This window comes from Bipolaris victoriae (assembly GCF_000527765.1).
Source record: "Bipolaris victoriae FI3 unplaced genomic scaffold scaffold_97, whole genome shotgun sequence".
Taxonomy (NCBI): domain Eukaryota; kingdom Fungi; phylum Ascomycota; class Dothideomycetes; order Pleosporales; family Pleosporaceae; genus Bipolaris; species Bipolaris victoriae.
The window spans coordinates 31,451-47,105 of NW_014575295.1; the positions used below are offsets into that span (position 1 = coordinate 31,451).

Genomic DNA, 15,655 nt, shown 5'->3' on the forward strand with positions numbered 1-15,655 from the left:
TTCTATCCACGCCTCTTTCTTTGAGCGCGTTGCCTCTCAGCTCAGTCAACTGCACGGTTTGTTGCAAACATGGCTGGTTTCTCTGTGCGAGCCTTGATTTCGCCATGCAGGCGACAATGTTTTTCCCGTCAATTCACACGACGTTATGCTGTTCAAGCGCCTGGAGCGCCCATGCTCGAGATATTTAGTACCCAGCAAAAATGGATGCAAAAGGAGCGGGCTGCAAAGGATGTTGAGACAAGTCGGAATGTAGATTACCTGAGAGACGAGGTTGCTTCACGATTGTGTGAGCGAGTCCTGGTAGAGCCGCCTCTTGGCTGTAGAACGAGCAACTGCTAAGACGAATAGGACATAAACCGACATTTCCCAAAAGTCCTCGATCTCGGTGCAAATGCATGCAATCTTTCTCGAGCATTGACATTACCGTCCGAGGATGCACCAGAAAAGGGCCCGCGGTCCAAGCGCATCGGTACCATCACAGCCGCTGACTCGTCTCGATCGTTGCTCTACCGAGATGCAGACTTACCCTTCAACAAGGAAATCGACATTGTACGAGAGGTCCTTCCTACCTCGGAGCTGCTGCCTTATGAGGCCGACACTTTTGATGCGGTCCTGAGCAATCTAAGTTTACATTGGATCAACGACTTGCCCTCAGTCCTTGCCCAGATTAACAACGTACTGAAACCCGACTGTCCTTTCATTGGTGTCATGATGGGTGGTGACAGTTTATATGAGCTTCGGACATCGCTTCAATTAGCAGAGCTTGACCGGAGAGGTGGCGTCTCAACACATACTTCGCCACTGGCGGATGTAAAAGATGTTGGCGGCCTGCTGCAAAAAGCTGGCTTTAACCTCCTTACAGTAGACGTCGACGATATCGTTGTCGACTTCCCTGATACATTTTCCTTGATGAAGGATCTGCAGGCTATGGGCGAGTCGAATGCCGTACTGGCGAGAGAAAAGGGCGCTATACATCGAGATGTGCTGCTTGCGGCTGAGGGAATATACAAGGAGCTCCATGGAAATGACGATGGAACACTACCTGCTACTTTCAGGCTCATCTACATGATTGGCTGGAAGCCTAGTCCAAACCAACAAAAGCCGCTCGAGAGGGGGACGGGTATGTTCAGTATCAAGGATTATCTGGAGAAGAATGGAGGATCTGGGGAGGGCGAAAAGTAAAAGGCTCCGGAATACGGTCATTGTATCATTAACATCTAATACCCTGTACACTTATACCTAGGAATCACTGCCTGCATCTATTGGTCCCGGGGAACAGACGCTTCGTTGACTCAGATGTCCGAAGTAGCATGGAGGCGACGGCGTCAGTCACAGCTGCAGAACAGTAAGTTTACTGGCGTTCGATAAGGTATTGCCAACCATCAGAAGTGCAGAACGGTTAAGATAGGGTTGCTTTGCGTGCTCTTTGCTTATCGATATTGCCCCTCCGCACTTATTGGGCTCCCGTTTACAGTACATGATATACACTGAGATATTAACCGCGCTAGTGGATCTTCTGTTTGCTTCACCTCGAGTATACAGTCGCACCTACTTATACTCAGCGCCGGCATCATCACTTACTCATCTTTACCGACAGACAACCGACGCAATGCACCATTGCAGCGTAGACATTACGCTCCATTCTCAATTGGATATCGAAAAGCTTCCTGAGTATCACCCCGATCCCAGAGATGACCACGGGATTACAAGATTCATGCCAAAGCCTTTCGAAAGCAAGACGTCAACATGTAGTGTGTTTGTGCCCGCTCTACCAGGCACTGCGTTCTGGATAAGCTATGCCGTTTCGCCGCCAGTTCCCGATGAGCACTACTTCTTCTTCAAGCTATATATCGATGGCGCGCACATTGTGAGTTGGTCGACTGGAAAAGCAGAGGGCTGGCGAGGGAAAACTATGTTTGGCTTGTTTGAGAGCCCCGAAGATGCAGAGGGAGTTAAGAGGATCGAGAAACGTGTGCTGTGTTTCGCACCGCCGAGGGAAAACGACACACACCGAATAGGCATGGTGGATATGTTTGATGAGACAGCTTGCGTGGAGATACGAGTGCATCGTGCACATGCCAGAAAGAGGATTCAGAGGCAGGTAGAGATGTACGAGGATACACAACATGCAAAGGAGGGTAGAAGGATCAAGTAAGTACGATTTGAACACAGAGAAGGCACAGTACTAAAAGCAGCAGCCTCGTCAACGCTGGACGCGCCGGACCAGAACAGCCTAAACGCTTCTACAAATTCGCCCTTGTCGATCCGGTGGACCGACCTTTCGCAACGTTCCGATACTATTACCGCACTCGAGACCAACTACGAGACTTAGGGGTGCTTCGCTCAGAACATAACGGGGTTGGAGAAGAGAATGACCTTTTGGTGATTGAGCCAAATGACGCAAGTATACGCAGCATTAGTACAGACCAGGAGACCTACAGTTCAGTCAACAGTGGACTGCAGAATGATTTTGGAGTTGACAAAAGAGAGACTAATACAACAAAAAACTGGAATACAATCAGTAACAGAGACACATCAGCGGCAACTGCCCGTTCCTCTGGCAGGGTAACATCCCAGTGGCAACCGCGTACATACATCCCGCACTGTACTCCCGGCCCTAGTGTAGAGGAACTAGATGAACAGTCCAACGAGCAAGCATTACAGATGGATAATTTTATGCCCAATCCGCCATCGTCTTACCGTCTGTCTATCCCACCTTCTATCAAATTGGAGCCTACGAAACCGACTATTCGACCGCTCCCTAGTCTTCCACAGAGGAATGTTTCTCTGGTACATCCCATTTACTATCCCAATCCAGTGTATGCCATGGGCGACCGGACTATGCGTACTCCAAGTCCTGTGAAACCGGCGGGAGAAGAAATATCTACATCTTCATCAAAGAAATGCACGGGGCGAGGCCGCATGACATCTTCTTTGATGAGCGCCATTGCGTCTGTATGGAAGCATCGAAGTCCACGAACACCACGTGCGGCAGAATCAACTAACAATATGGAAGACTCGCCTGGTTTACAATAGTATGCGCCTTGTTGAGACAAGAGGTATACCGAGATCCACATACACCAGCTACAACTGTTCATCGTCACATCTGGAGACTTTTCTTTGGCAAAGAGCTCGATGCGACGATAGAGACGGTGAGAGGTCAGGCCGCGTCATGAAACATGGGACGAGTGTCGATCCACCCATGATGCAAGGCACCTGGCGCTCATTGGCCGCTCCACAACCCCGCAGAATGCAGCTACCCCGAGCTTCCATCCCCCAGCTGACAGCTCCCATCTTCAATACAACCTCGATCCCTCTGTATATTGTGTAACATCAATCTATGTCTCTGAAGTTTTAATACCGAGTTTGCCCTTTTGCCTGTGTAATCGATTTCGCGCGGGCCGCTCCAATGCGTTCCCTCGGGATATTCGCTACGGCGCTTCTAGCAAGCGTCATCGATGCTTCGACTCTCCAGCCTCCGGTCCTTCCGTTGATCGTAAGAAACCCGTATTTGAGCACATGGCTGCAGAATGCGCGTGAGGAGCCTTGGAGCAAATGGCCCATGTTTTGGACTGGTGCAGAGGTGCGATTGCCCACTTTCTCTACGGCGACATGGTTCCCAGCCACATTGGGCGTTGTGCTTACAAGCTCTGTATAGGTTGGATTCGGCGTGCTGGCATCTCTTCCCGATGAGAATCGAGTCTTTCCACTGTTGGGCAGGCCCCATGATTCTTTAGATAAAACCGACAAAAGGTATGCATGACATCCACACCCGTGACTTATTCAATGCTGACTTGTTGGTTGTGCAGTTACACGGTAGCGTATCCGGTGTACAAAGGTGCCAAGTACGACGCGTCCACTACGAACCTCACATACTCGCTTCAAGTATTCAAGAAATCCCGAAAAGCAGAGAACGTGGAAATCACTTTGTCCTTCCTCTCTCCCATAACACCCACATCAACCTTGCGACAGACTCTTCCGGCAGCGTATCTCTCCATACATGTAGAAGGAACTGTTGATGTCAACATATATGTTGATGTGAATGGTCAATGGGTTAGCGGCAAGAGGGAGAGTCTCATAGAATGGGGTCTATTCCAGCACGTAGCGCCTGGTCTGAAAGACAAGCTGAAGACGTGGCAAGTGAAGCGACAGGTCGAGCAACTCTTCACCGAAACAAATGATCAGCCCGAGTGGGGTCAGCTGCACTTCACAGGTCCAGCAGATGTACGTCACCAGTCTGGCACTTCCGCGTTACTCCGCCAGAGGTTCGCCCGCACTGGGACACTTCAGAACGAAGTGGATGGAAACTTCCGTGGCATCATGGATGAGGAGCCAGTTTTCGCCTTTGTGAAATCTTTCGAGCTGGGGAAGTCGAGTGTTGCTTCGAAAGCTGCCAGTGGTAGCGTGCTATTCACCCTCACCCATGTTCAAGACCCAGTTACACAGTATGCATCTGCACGGGGCCTCACCTTCATGCGACCCTTGTGGAAGTCATGGTTTCATGACGAAGACAAGCTTATTCAGTTCCACTATGGTGACTTTGCCACGGCCAGCAGTCTAGCCAGCAACTACTCCGAGCAATTGCGCATTGACGCCTATGAATCTGGCTCTACCAATTATGTCGACATCGTTGCCCTGTCTGCACGACAGGTGATGGGCGCGACCAGCTTTTCTGGCACCAAGGAAAATCCATTGCTATTTCTCAAGGAGATCTCTTCAAACGGCAACTGTCAAACTGTGGATGTCATCTTCCCAGCTTTCCCATTCTTCCTCTACACGCAACCCCGGTGGCTGGCGTACCTTCTTGAGCCACTTCTTGAACATCAGCTCAGTGGGCAGTATCCAAACAAATACTCGATGCATGACTTGGGCGCTCACTTCCCTAACCTTACCGGGCATGCTGACGGAAGGGATGAGTATATGCCAGTTGAGGAATGTGGCGATATGCTCATCATGGGTCTTGCGTTAGTCAACTCGTTGACTTACAGCTCTCAAGCAGAAGCCCAGTCTATTTGGTCCGCTGTTGGCCATGACGGCGACATGAAGGAGTCTGATGAGAGTGTTTTTGGTCTTACAAGTGTCGCCTCGTATAATGGCATCGAGTACATCGACGAAGTCTGGGGTGGAAGGACGAAGGGAGTCGACAAGGCTAAGAAATGGCTTGAAGGGAGTTACGATCTTTGGAAACAGTGGACTGGCTATCTCGTTGAAGATACACTAGAACCACACAATCAGCGTAAGTACTCACACATTTACTTGAGACACTGGCTAACTACGTAACCAGTTTCCACTGATGATTTCGCGGGCTGGCTGCCGCTTCAGACTAACCTTGCACTGAAGGGGATCGTTGGCATCAAAGCCTTTAGCGAGATTGCAGATCTCATGGACCGACCTGGTGATGCGAAGCATTATCGCAACATTTCCGACACCTACATTAAGAAGTGGCAGGAGTATGCCATTTCACGTGACGGCACACACGCTAAGCTTGCCTATAACTGGTATGGAAGTTGGACTACGCTCTATTCATTGTACGCAGACGCGGTCCTGTGCTTCCATCCAACCTTCACGAACTCGTCATCAACAGTCGACAAGTTAGATTACGCATCAGGTAACAAAGACGCGCAAAGGCCCTTGACACCTTTCAAAGACAGCTCGGGCCGTACTCCTATAACCGAAGACTTCATCCCAGATTCTGTCTATTCGTTGCAAAGCGAATGGTATGGAAATGTTATGCAAAAGTATGGTCTGCCCCTTGACTCGCGCCATCTCTACACCAAATCAGACTGGGAATTCGAGGCAGCAGCTGTTGCAAGTAAGAAGGTGCGCTCTGAGATACTAGATCGCGTGGCCTTATGGTTGAACGAGACGGTCACGGACCGGGCTTTTACCGATCTCTACGTGACAGAGGGTGACGGTGGCTTTCCTGGGCCATGGTTCTTTGCCCGACCGGTTGTTGGTGGCCATTTCGCATTCTTGACGCTAGAGAGGGCTTGTGGTGGGGGAGGAAAGAAGTAGGATTGTCGTATGTAGATCATGGTTACAAGAATCGTTGCTTTTACTGAAAGTCAGTGAGAGTAATTTTAGTCAGCCCCGCCCTCGTATTGAACAGTTTGTACATTCTATATAGTGTCTGTCTCGTGTTACAAGTTGTATTCCTTTTGGTGCCAATCGTGATTAGTGTTGAAGAAACAGTTTCGAATGCGCATTAGCAGTCTTCGTCCCCAAGATCTAGTTCATATTCTGATTAGTATGGCTCGTGGTCCGTCAACAGCCATGCACGAACGTGACGCTAAACGATACGATGCAGCAATCCCTAGCAAGAAGTATTGTACTTGGGATATAGTTTATTTCAAATCCGGCATTCATGAAAGAAAGTACTTGTTGTTTCTCGACGCCCTTGGAGAATGCACACGTCTTTGTGATCCGTGACTTGAACAAAGAATGTGGAAATCGAGCATTTCCTTTTTAGTATTCACACATCGCGTTCCGCTGACCGACGCCATTTGCGACTTTTGAACTTCAAATTTGAGTATTTTTATTCTAATACGCATTGATATCTATAAGAAAAGAAAATGGTTCTTTACGATGAAGACGGCAGAGTTGTGATCGTACACGAGGAATACCTAGAAGACGAGGCAAGGAACGAATGGATGAGAGCACACAAAGACCCTTCATACCCAGATCCGATTAGTGTGTGCAAGCAGAGGAGCGGGCCAAAGTCTACTGAAGATGTGAAGATCATCATCGAAGAACAGTACTTCAAAACCCTATATTGCGAGAAGCAATGTGGCTGGGGCAGCGATTTCGAATGGATAAAAGGGTTCAAGCAAGGAGGGGACAAGGAGTTGTCGAGATCTCTTTGCCGCGAGACTCTGATTCTGTGTTCGAGCTTTGCTAAGGACCATTTTACGTATAATCCCGGCAGTGACGAGTTGCGTCTCCCAGTCTGCTATCCACAAGTAGAATTCAAGGATCCGGTGGACGAACAACTGGCATATATACGCGCCGATGAGATTGAAGCATACGTCATCCCGTGGTTCGACAAAGTGAAAACATACATGAGCAGTCAAAAGAGCAAGGATACCACCGATGACAATCAACCAAAAAGGTCCCATCATGCTACAAACCAAAAGATGAAAAACTACTTAACAGCCCCCAACGGCCCAATCGCAATGGAAATACCCTCATCCCTCCTCGAAAAAATACACTTGTACAACTGCATGCTCCAATTCGGCCTCCCCAAATTCATCCAATCCCCACTCATCGACGCCCTCATCCACCAACTCTACAAGACCAAGCTCTCAGCCTGCCACCTCGACGCAATCGAAACAACAATCGGCCGCCTCTACTCCCGCGGCCTCGCAATCCTCGACCCAGTCATCAACCACCTCATCGGCACCTACTCCCTCCGCTTACTGCCCGACCGCAACCACCCCAAACCTGCCGGGGCCCGCAAGCGCAAGTGCACACACTACACCCCGCTTCAAACGAACAAGCTAAGCGCAGAAGACGTAGTACGACTAGACGGCAGCCTGGAAAATAAAATGGAGCGCGAAAATCTCCGCGTCGTAGACTTCTCAGAGACAAACCGCCGATACCTCAAATTCACACGGTATAACGTGCCTCGAGGCAAGTTTGGCAGGGGTAGCTGCTTGTTGCCGCCCAAATTGCCGGTTCTGGGGCATTGCATTAAGCATTGGAGTGGGGTGAGGAAGCGTGGTGGGACGAGCGCGGCGCATACGGGGTTGCCGCTTAATGTGGGGTGGGGAAGGAAGTTTATGAAGGGGGGGGATGGGGTACTGGCTGATGAGGGGGATCACGAGGTTGATGGGGGGAATCGGTTGATTGGGTGGGAGTATTTTTGGAAGAGTGGGCCGGGGTTGGGGGATGGGAAGGAGAGAGAGGCCAGGGGTGAGGGCGAGGGGCAAGTTCCACACGAGGTGATGGAGATTTCTGATGAAGATGCGTTTTCTGATGCGGAGTAGGAGGTATGGTGGGGCGAGAGGAGAGGTGGGGAAAGTTAATGTCTTTGAGCATATATGTACTTTTACAGCTGTTACTACGATCTATTTAGTAAATGTCCATTCTGTTCTCCATATAGTGTCTTTATGTATCTTTGCTAATGTTTCTGATTCGATGTCTTGGACGTCTGACACAACTTTTCTCCAAGTCATTGTTCCCCCTCACATTGCCATTGGAAGACTGTAGTCGTGACTCTGGTTTGGCAGGGGAACTGGATCCCCCAGGAGGGTTCGAGTGCGGCCTACATGAGCCACCGCGAGGGTGGGGTCGGCTCTTTTTCATTTTAGAGAGAATTTGATAGTAGAATGATACTCAGCAGTGATGACGTGAGTTGTAAAGATGGTTGGACCAGGTCTGTTGTGTGAGAGAGGTCCTCACATGTGATGCGCTAAATTCCACACTCACTATCTTTTGCACTCACTACAAACACTACAAACAGGTTGCTATCAAGCAAGATACGAGTCTGCCAATGCAGGAATTGCGTCACCATAAACCAAATGGTTTTGCAAACGCGCTTGAGAGCACAATTCTTAAAAAGATCTCAGTAAGCTAGCCAATAGAATGAGAAGTTGGAAGTTATCATTCAAGTGATCTCGTAGTCTGGTGCATTTTTCTATGCGGAAGTAAAGGTGCGTTGGCGCTGCCCAACTAGTTTGGTCGGTTTTGCCATCACTAAAGCGACATGTTCGTATGTGTTTGCAGCCACCGGTAGGGACGGGTAGTTGTACAGGTGTTATTGTAAAGCGACGAATATTATAGAAACTGATTTTTTGATGGCTTTTATTCAAGATTGAAAAGTCATGTCTAGATAGGAACTGTGTCATACAGCATGGAAGCTCTGTATAGATGCCTTACACGAGACTTAGCGTTCTAAGATATGTCTTTTCTGTATTTATATGGAAGATGAACAAAATTAGCAGCGAAAAAGGCATTAGAGCGTTTGGTAGAGGGATATGAAGGTATTAGCATAGAGCATCACAGTTTCGCGAGCATAAACATCCAAACGTTAGGATGGGAGCTATCCACTGGTTTGTTTGGATTTTGCCTGAATTTGCAGGGCTGATCTTTATCTATTCGATGATGCTAGATAGGAATAGGCAAGTTTTGACCCAACAAGCAAATCATGTTTCAAAGATGACATCGAAAAAGAAAGGGGAACAAGTTGTTGCTTAGGCCCAATCCTCAAATTCTCGTATATTCGAGATCCGGCACGCAACAATTTAAGCCCCAGGGATAAGAAAGCCACCTCGTTTTTCGGAGATTCGGAGGACTTTCTTAGGTTTGAGAGGCGGGCTAGGGTGATCTACACAGCATCTATGCTCGGCCGTTGTCAAGTTCCGCCTGATGTATCTTCTTTGCTTCAAGCCTCTCATTCAGATTTTTTCTAAATAAACCCATTCGCACTCTGTTCATTTTGTCATTTGATGTGTTTGCATATCGCCATTGGTCAACCAGCTCGTTTGACGGTGCTAAGCATATTGTTTTGTAACCGCAACTTGAGCTCTCATATTCCCTTTTATCCTGTGCCTTAGTGGAGTATAGTTTTTATCGAGAAACAAGTAATCATGTTGAGCGAAAACGGTTTTAGGTCTCCTATTCCACAGCCAATCAAGCTTGATTGATTGCGGTGCAACAGCTGACATAGCGGAGTTATAGGATGATCTCGACTAGCTCATTTGGCTGAATTGCTTTTCTCACCACCGGAGACGATGCGCGTAGAGAGTTCAACCTGTCACACAAAACCGCCAGACATGAGTATTATTGTTGTCTCAGCGTGCAACAAAACAGCTCCATGACAAAATGGCAGGATTGGGAAATGACCATAGGACCTTGAACCCAAAAAAAACATTTTAGGGGTGTAACTTGCAAATGCTTTTCGCTCGAAGTCTACTACAAAAAAGTGATATTTGTAAACATGAATATTCTATTTGCAACTTTACAGTCGCATAGATACACATTCATGTTTTGCGGATCGTTTAGTCACGGGCCAGCTTCAGGGAGAGACTAGAGTCGTACGTGATATATAAACTGGTTGTTCCTGAACTCAAATGCAGTACCAACAGCTCACTCATCAGCACTTATCATACCACACTTTTTACGTTCTTTATCTGTGAATCAACTCTAATCATGCACTTCACTTCTATCGCTACGCTTTTCTCGGTCTTGGCTGTTGCCAACGCTCAACTCACATTCAACATTACGCGAGCTTCCGCTCCCGGAAATATGGCGAAATATCGCTGCTTGTATGTTTCTTATAATCTGGGATCTGCATTATAATTTGAGCTAACATAAAGAACCAGGAACAACAATAAGCTCAAAGGCTGGCTTCCCAGTTGCATTTATGAATGCCAAGTCCAAGCCAGCATGCTCGATGGCTGCGCAGCCGAAGACTTTGCCTGCCACTGCGTAAACCACTACAAGTACTCTAAGGTACATTCCTTCCACACCTTCCGCTCTTTACCAGCTACAAGTCTTGAAATCTGACAATGAGAAGTTGATCGAGCCCTGTACTGTCCCTCCCGGACTGGGCGGCACGGGTCATTGTACCGTGAATGATCTTTACAACGCTCGTCCCGTTATCGACGAGATGTGTAACTTTTATAATGCCACAATTTATAAAAGTTATGAGGGCTGCCCACAGAGACTGAGTCGGACTGTCACTTATGGGATTATCATGAACGAGGGCGTTGTGATAACTCAGTAGAGAGCTGGATGATGCGTGGGCCTTTGGGGTTTAGGAGTTAGCGTGTAATAAAATCCTGTGCGTTAAAATCTTATATATGATACAGTGATGAAGGACTCTGAGAACCATATACGTTTGTCTGATGTTGAATTTGACGTGAGGCTACTAGACAAGGTCTCAGTATCACGGGAATATAAGTCGCCCTTCACTCGAAGTTCATTTTGCTCTTACCTATTAGGTGTTTCCGGACTGACTCAATACCTTCACAAGAGAACAGCCAATACGTACCAAAAAAAGATATAATCCACTAAAGGAGTCTACGCTATATCAACAAATCACAAGATGCCAGAGACGTACGGGGAATACAAACAGCATGGTGGGCGTCGTGGCGCAATCGCTAGCCAAGGTGGGAAGGATGGCGGCAAGTAGCACTATTTTATTTCTCTTCCCTCTGTTTGAAGAATGTGTGAGTGAGATACAGAATATCTCAAGTAAGTGATGTACTACTCACCAAGTACAGGTTGTTCGTTCATCGACGAATTGACCAATAGCATTAAGCTGATTCGCCTGTCCCAGCTCTTCCCTGATATAGACTAGAGCACAAAAAGGCTTGGCATCGCAGCTCGGATTGCATCTTTCTAGCAACATCGTCACGACCGACCGCTCATCCCATTGCACGTCCACACCCGCACCTGACATCTTCACAATGGCTCTCGGACCCGAATCCCAGGCAAAGACCAAGACCACGTATGTCTCGGCCCTCCCCGCACGCCGCGGCACCCGCACCCGCCTCGAAAGATTCCGCGCCCCAACCCGCATTCCATAGACGGCACACGTGTGCATGGCCGACTAGAGTGGAGCGCATGCTGACGATAGCATAGATGGCACATCGGCGCATGGGGTAACCCCTACGAGGGCGGTGGCCGACCCGGAAAGGGCATCGTCACCTACCAGCTGAGCCCCAACCGACAGCGCCCCATGGCCAACTTCCTCAGCAAGGGCTTCTGGAACGTTGTGCGCCGATCCAAGAACCAGGTTCTCTACATCGTTCCCCCGCTAGTTCTCGGATACGGAGTGATGCAGTGGGCAATCGAGAGGTGAGTTCATGACGTTGGGCTCAGATGTGAAATGGAAAGACGATGGGTAGGACGAAACCATAGGTGTTCCGGAAGGCTAACGGTGAGACTAGGAACGAATTCCTCAACTCGAAGCCTGGCCGTGCTCTGTACGCCGATGAGGAGTAGTAAATGCACTGAGCAGAAGTGACAAGAGGCTGGCTTGATGGAGTGTAGTGCATGTCGTTGAAAGACTCAAGTGGAGGATACACGCAACATGCTAGTCATTGTAGCGAGACGACAAATAGACTGTACAACCACGACCTGAATCTATACCTTTCTGTTTGTTTGACTTTGTAGGTGCCCTGTCGGCTCCTTCGGATTGCACGTGTGCGTTTTCGAACCATGGTACATAACAGTCTTCTGACAGTGACTGGCTATGGACACAACAAGCCTGGTTCAATAGGTAGTAGCACATTCTTAAAATCATGTAGTCTCAATAACCCAAAGGCTGAATAATAAAACATTGCGGCATACCAAGAAATCCCAATAGTTAAAATTCCAATATCCTTTCTCTTGTAACCCAAAAACTAAGAGTTGGGTATTCCCGGTATAAATACGCACATGATTCTAAGCCATAGCAGGCCAGTGATGTTGTGTGAATCGTTGGGGAAGAAACGAGAAAGGGGGTGTGCGTTTGATGTAAGGCACGCGCGAGTCAAGTCGCTATAGACGTCACCGCAATGGTTACTGTCTGTAGTGGGGGCTTGAGTACAGCCTTAGTCAAGGGAACGAGCCAGAGAAATGGAATAGGTTACTCTGTGGAGACATCTTCGACGTCTCTTAGTCTAGATATGAGGATGCCCCTAGAAGGCAATCTTCATAACGACAGGATCACTCAAACAGCGACAAATAGCTCTCGACCATAGCTATCACAACTTATCGGTGGACTCTCGAATTGATCAGCACGATTATCGTATAAAAACCGGTATGGCTCGACTTGAATGCCGTTATATTTAATACCGCAAGCCTTTTCGATAGTTTGGGAACTGCTGGCACTTTGGTTCATTCGTGTGGGACACGAGTATTCTTAGGAGATTCTTAGGGAAACTTGTGTACAACAGTTGCGTACTGTTTGTGAAAGTTGTACGGCACAGTTTATGAGCTCGGTGCTACACATACTTGCATCACACATACACGATGACTGCGCCGCAATCTGATAGCAGGCCAATTATTTTCACTAAGAGCCTACCAGTTAAGTCTAAAATATCATAACCATACAGTGTGATCACGTATCGGGTCTGTAAGTGCGCCTACGGACCAATTGGGTCTGGAGTTCTCGTTGCGATACAGCGTATCGGTGAATGAGGCACACTCTTATTGGATACAATAGATCGATTATGATTGTGACGAGGACACCGGACTAGCGAACTACGATTACGACGAAGGCAGCTTTCCCTCGGAAGTCACTGCCTAGGCAGCATCAGCTGCTTCACTTACGTTTACCATAGCCGGAATCACTAGTAAAGGTGGGTGAGGTACTTCGTAGGCGGTGACTGTCGAGGGGAAGCTGCCCACTCCAATCGATAAAGCAAGTCTCGATGGTCTGGCTTTTATCAAACAGCCACTACCTTCTTAGATCTTCATTCAAATCTCTTCTCTCTCCAACATCAGATCTCACGAAAATCGTTACTACTACCATCGACCATGTCTTCTCGCCTCATATTCCTCATCATTTACGCGGCTCCGCAAGGTTGACGTGCCCACTTTAGTATATGGGTTCCTGAGGAAGAAGATGCTCCGGAGGGAACCATCATCCATGTGATTGGTGGTCCCCCGTTTGGATTCAAGCTGGAATTCAAACGCAAGTACAAACCAGAGGCTACCCAACGTATCAAACAGGTGATCCCAATCGGGTCCGTCTTGGCAGAGCATTTGCATCACTCAGGAAGCAACCCTGGAGCGCAGGACATGCCACGAAACAATCTTGAGAGGGCAGCGACACAGATCCAGCCGCCCAGAGCTAACCCAGACTTCCTGACGGTAAGTGTAGAGTAAGACTCTTAACGAAATGTGCGTCTGCTAACAGATACAGACGGCGAGTTATGACTGCCAGACATGATGTTGGAATATGTTCGTCGTCTTGTTGCTCTCGGATACCTTGATGAAGCGGCTATAGACGTAGTTCAGTCAAACCAAGACCCACCGCAAGTTGGCATTGGACTACGATCCGTTGCTGATGCGCAAAAAAACCAACAGTGGTCTGTATCAACCACAACTGGTTGGTCAGAGGATAGCCAGTACGACCAACACAGGCCCTGAGACGGTACAAAGTGGGTTCGGCAGGAGTGAGCAGGCTTAAGTCTTTATGGAGTTTGGTTTGGTTTGCTATTAGGTTTACGGGTACTCTCAATTCATTTGACTTTTATTACTGAGCCCATTGATGTGCTATGGAAGATGAAACCTCCGCTAAAAGTGGTAAATTTAAAATATGCCGAGGGTGCGCATGTAGAAATCAAATGTCTCGAACTCTGGTGGGTAAGAATCCAAGAACTGATGGATATAGTCCCACCACTCTTTGCCCCATTCTGCTGTGAACAAAGCTTTACAGTATTCCCAATAGTCCGGATACCAACCTGACAATTGCCAATCAATGATTGCGACAACCTTAGCAGGACTCGTGGCGCTGACAATGATGTTACCACGATGTAGATCACCATGCGTAAAAGTAATTGGCCCATCGTCTGGAAGGCAGTCCCTCCATGGATCCGGGATGCTTTGTGGATCTGGAGCGCATTGGCGCCACGACCAAGAAAGCCAGTCGTGGAACTCAGCTCGAGAGGGAAACGGCCTTACCGAAGGTATTTCTTTCACGCAGATATCTTCCCCAGCACCATGACATATAGTTCCTGTAAGCATTTAGCGGGGTCACACCTAACTACCTAAAACACTTACCAATGATTTTCTGTGATTCACTGTCCCGGAGGGTCCGAAGAGAAGATATCATGGCACGTAGATCAGTACAGATTGCTCGCTTGTCAGCGCAAGACAGCTCAGGCCACCGTTCTAGGAGCGTGGGGCCCTGGACGAGTTGCATATAGATGAAGACGTATCGACCCCTTCCTTCCTTTTCAAGAACTCTCCATCCATAAACTTCTGGTACCGGAACAGCTTCCTGGAATATCCTGCGGACAGCCCAAAGGTTGATAGCCTCTGTTGTAGTGATACGTTGCCCGAATTTGACAACAAGACCGAGGTCTTCAAATTTCATTGTGTTGGATTGATGGCTCTTTGGAAAGAGGGAAAGTAAGTATTCGGGTGTCGGGAATCGTCGTGTTCGGCCATAAGTCTTAAACCACGTTGTATCGAGAAAGTCTTTTTGAAGCTGGGAGCCGTCTGGAAGGTCCGCAAGGGAGATTTGTGGATATGAAGTCATGCCGGCGCAGGTTCTCGGGGTCATGTTACAGTAATGGGGTGATAAAGGTTTAGTATGTGTGGCGTATAGCCTAGGACAAGATGGTTGCCCGAGTAAAGGTGAAACAACAGTCCTGTGTTGTCTCGGCGAGCTCAGTCCGGTTAGTGAGAGAGCGGAGGACGCACTTTTAGGCAGCAGTATCGTGGACCCTAGGCAGGCATAGCAGTATGCACGTAGAGATTTGGTAAGGGTTGGTCCCGGCTACCATGGTCGAGGTTAGATGGGGCAGGTGTGTTACATAAGCCAACTCAACCTCTACATTCAATGCTAGTTCCAATGGAATGAATTCTACATTTGGAATTAATATAATCACATTTTGTCGTCAGCCATGCATACGTGATCTCTGATTTGTGTGAAGTTAAAGTAAAGCACGATATTTAGCGTTCACGCTAACCTGATATCCGTGCCAAGGCTTAGCTT

The 15,655-nt window shown here is 48.2% G+C and overlaps 7 protein-coding genes across 7 annotated transcripts; 6 read left to right on the forward strand and 1 right to left on the reverse strand.

Moving 5' to 3' along the window:
• Nucleotides 1-69: 69 nt before the first annotated feature.
• COCVIDRAFT_108914 (hypothetical protein) lies at nt 70-1,182 on the forward strand (the record flags this gene model as incomplete). Its single annotated transcript, XM_014697477.1, has 2 exons — nt 70-300; nt 349-1,182. The coding sequence occupies 2 exons, from the start codon at nt 70-72 to the stop codon at nt 1,180-1,182; spliced, it is 1,065 nt and encodes a 354-aa protein (XP_014552963.1).
• Nucleotides 1,183-1,609: 427 nt separating this feature from the next.
• Nucleotides 1,610-3,036, forward strand: COCVIDRAFT_108906 (hypothetical protein; the record flags this gene model as incomplete). Its single annotated transcript, XM_014697478.1, has 2 exons — nt 1,610-2,151; nt 2,199-3,036. 2 exons carry the CDS (start codon nt 1,610-1,612, stop codon nt 3,034-3,036), a joined length of 1,380 nt encoding a protein of 459 aa, XP_014552964.1.
• Nucleotides 3,037-3,409: 373 nt separating this feature from the next.
• COCVIDRAFT_29735 (hypothetical protein) lies at nt 3,410-6,015 on the forward strand (the record flags this gene model as incomplete). The annotated part of the gene is made up of 4 exons (XM_014697479.1): nt 3,410-3,583; nt 3,659-3,753; nt 3,810-5,236; nt 5,285-6,015. 4 exons carry the CDS (start codon nt 3,410-3,412, stop codon nt 6,013-6,015), a joined length of 2,427 nt encoding a protein of 808 aa, XP_014552965.1.
• A 557-nt stretch (nt 6,016-6,572) lies between these two features.
• COCVIDRAFT_64605 (hypothetical protein) lies at nt 6,573-7,895 on the forward strand (the record flags this gene model as incomplete). The annotated part of the gene is made up of 1 exon (XM_014697480.1): nt 6,573-7,895. A coding segment is annotated over one exon (1,323 nt), but the record flags the coding sequence as incomplete, so codon positions are not given.
• A 2,254-nt stretch (nt 7,896-10,149) lies between these two features.
• Nucleotides 10,150-10,726, forward strand: COCVIDRAFT_108958 (hypothetical protein; the record flags this gene model as incomplete). The annotated part of the gene is made up of 3 exons (XM_014697481.1): nt 10,150-10,265; nt 10,323-10,452; nt 10,514-10,726. 3 exons carry the CDS (start codon nt 10,150-10,152, stop codon nt 10,724-10,726), a joined length of 459 nt encoding a protein of 152 aa, XP_014552967.1.
• A 685-nt stretch (nt 10,727-11,411) lies between these two features.
• COCVIDRAFT_19058 (hypothetical protein) lies at nt 11,412-11,949 on the forward strand (the record flags this gene model as incomplete). Its single annotated transcript, XM_014697457.1, has 3 exons — nt 11,412-11,452; nt 11,587-11,802; nt 11,895-11,949. The coding sequence occupies 3 exons, from the start codon at nt 11,412-11,414 to the stop codon at nt 11,947-11,949; spliced, it is 312 nt and encodes a 103-aa protein (XP_014552943.1).
• A 2,295-nt stretch (nt 11,950-14,244) lies between these two features.
• COCVIDRAFT_108860 (hypothetical protein) lies at nt 14,245-15,196 on the reverse strand (the record flags this gene model as incomplete). Its single annotated transcript, XM_014697482.1, has 2 exons — nt 14,245-14,669; nt 14,716-15,196. 2 exons carry the CDS (start codon nt 15,194-15,196, stop codon nt 14,245-14,247), a joined length of 906 nt encoding a protein of 301 aa, XP_014552968.1.
• Between the last annotated feature and the right edge of the window lie 459 nt (nt 15,197-15,655).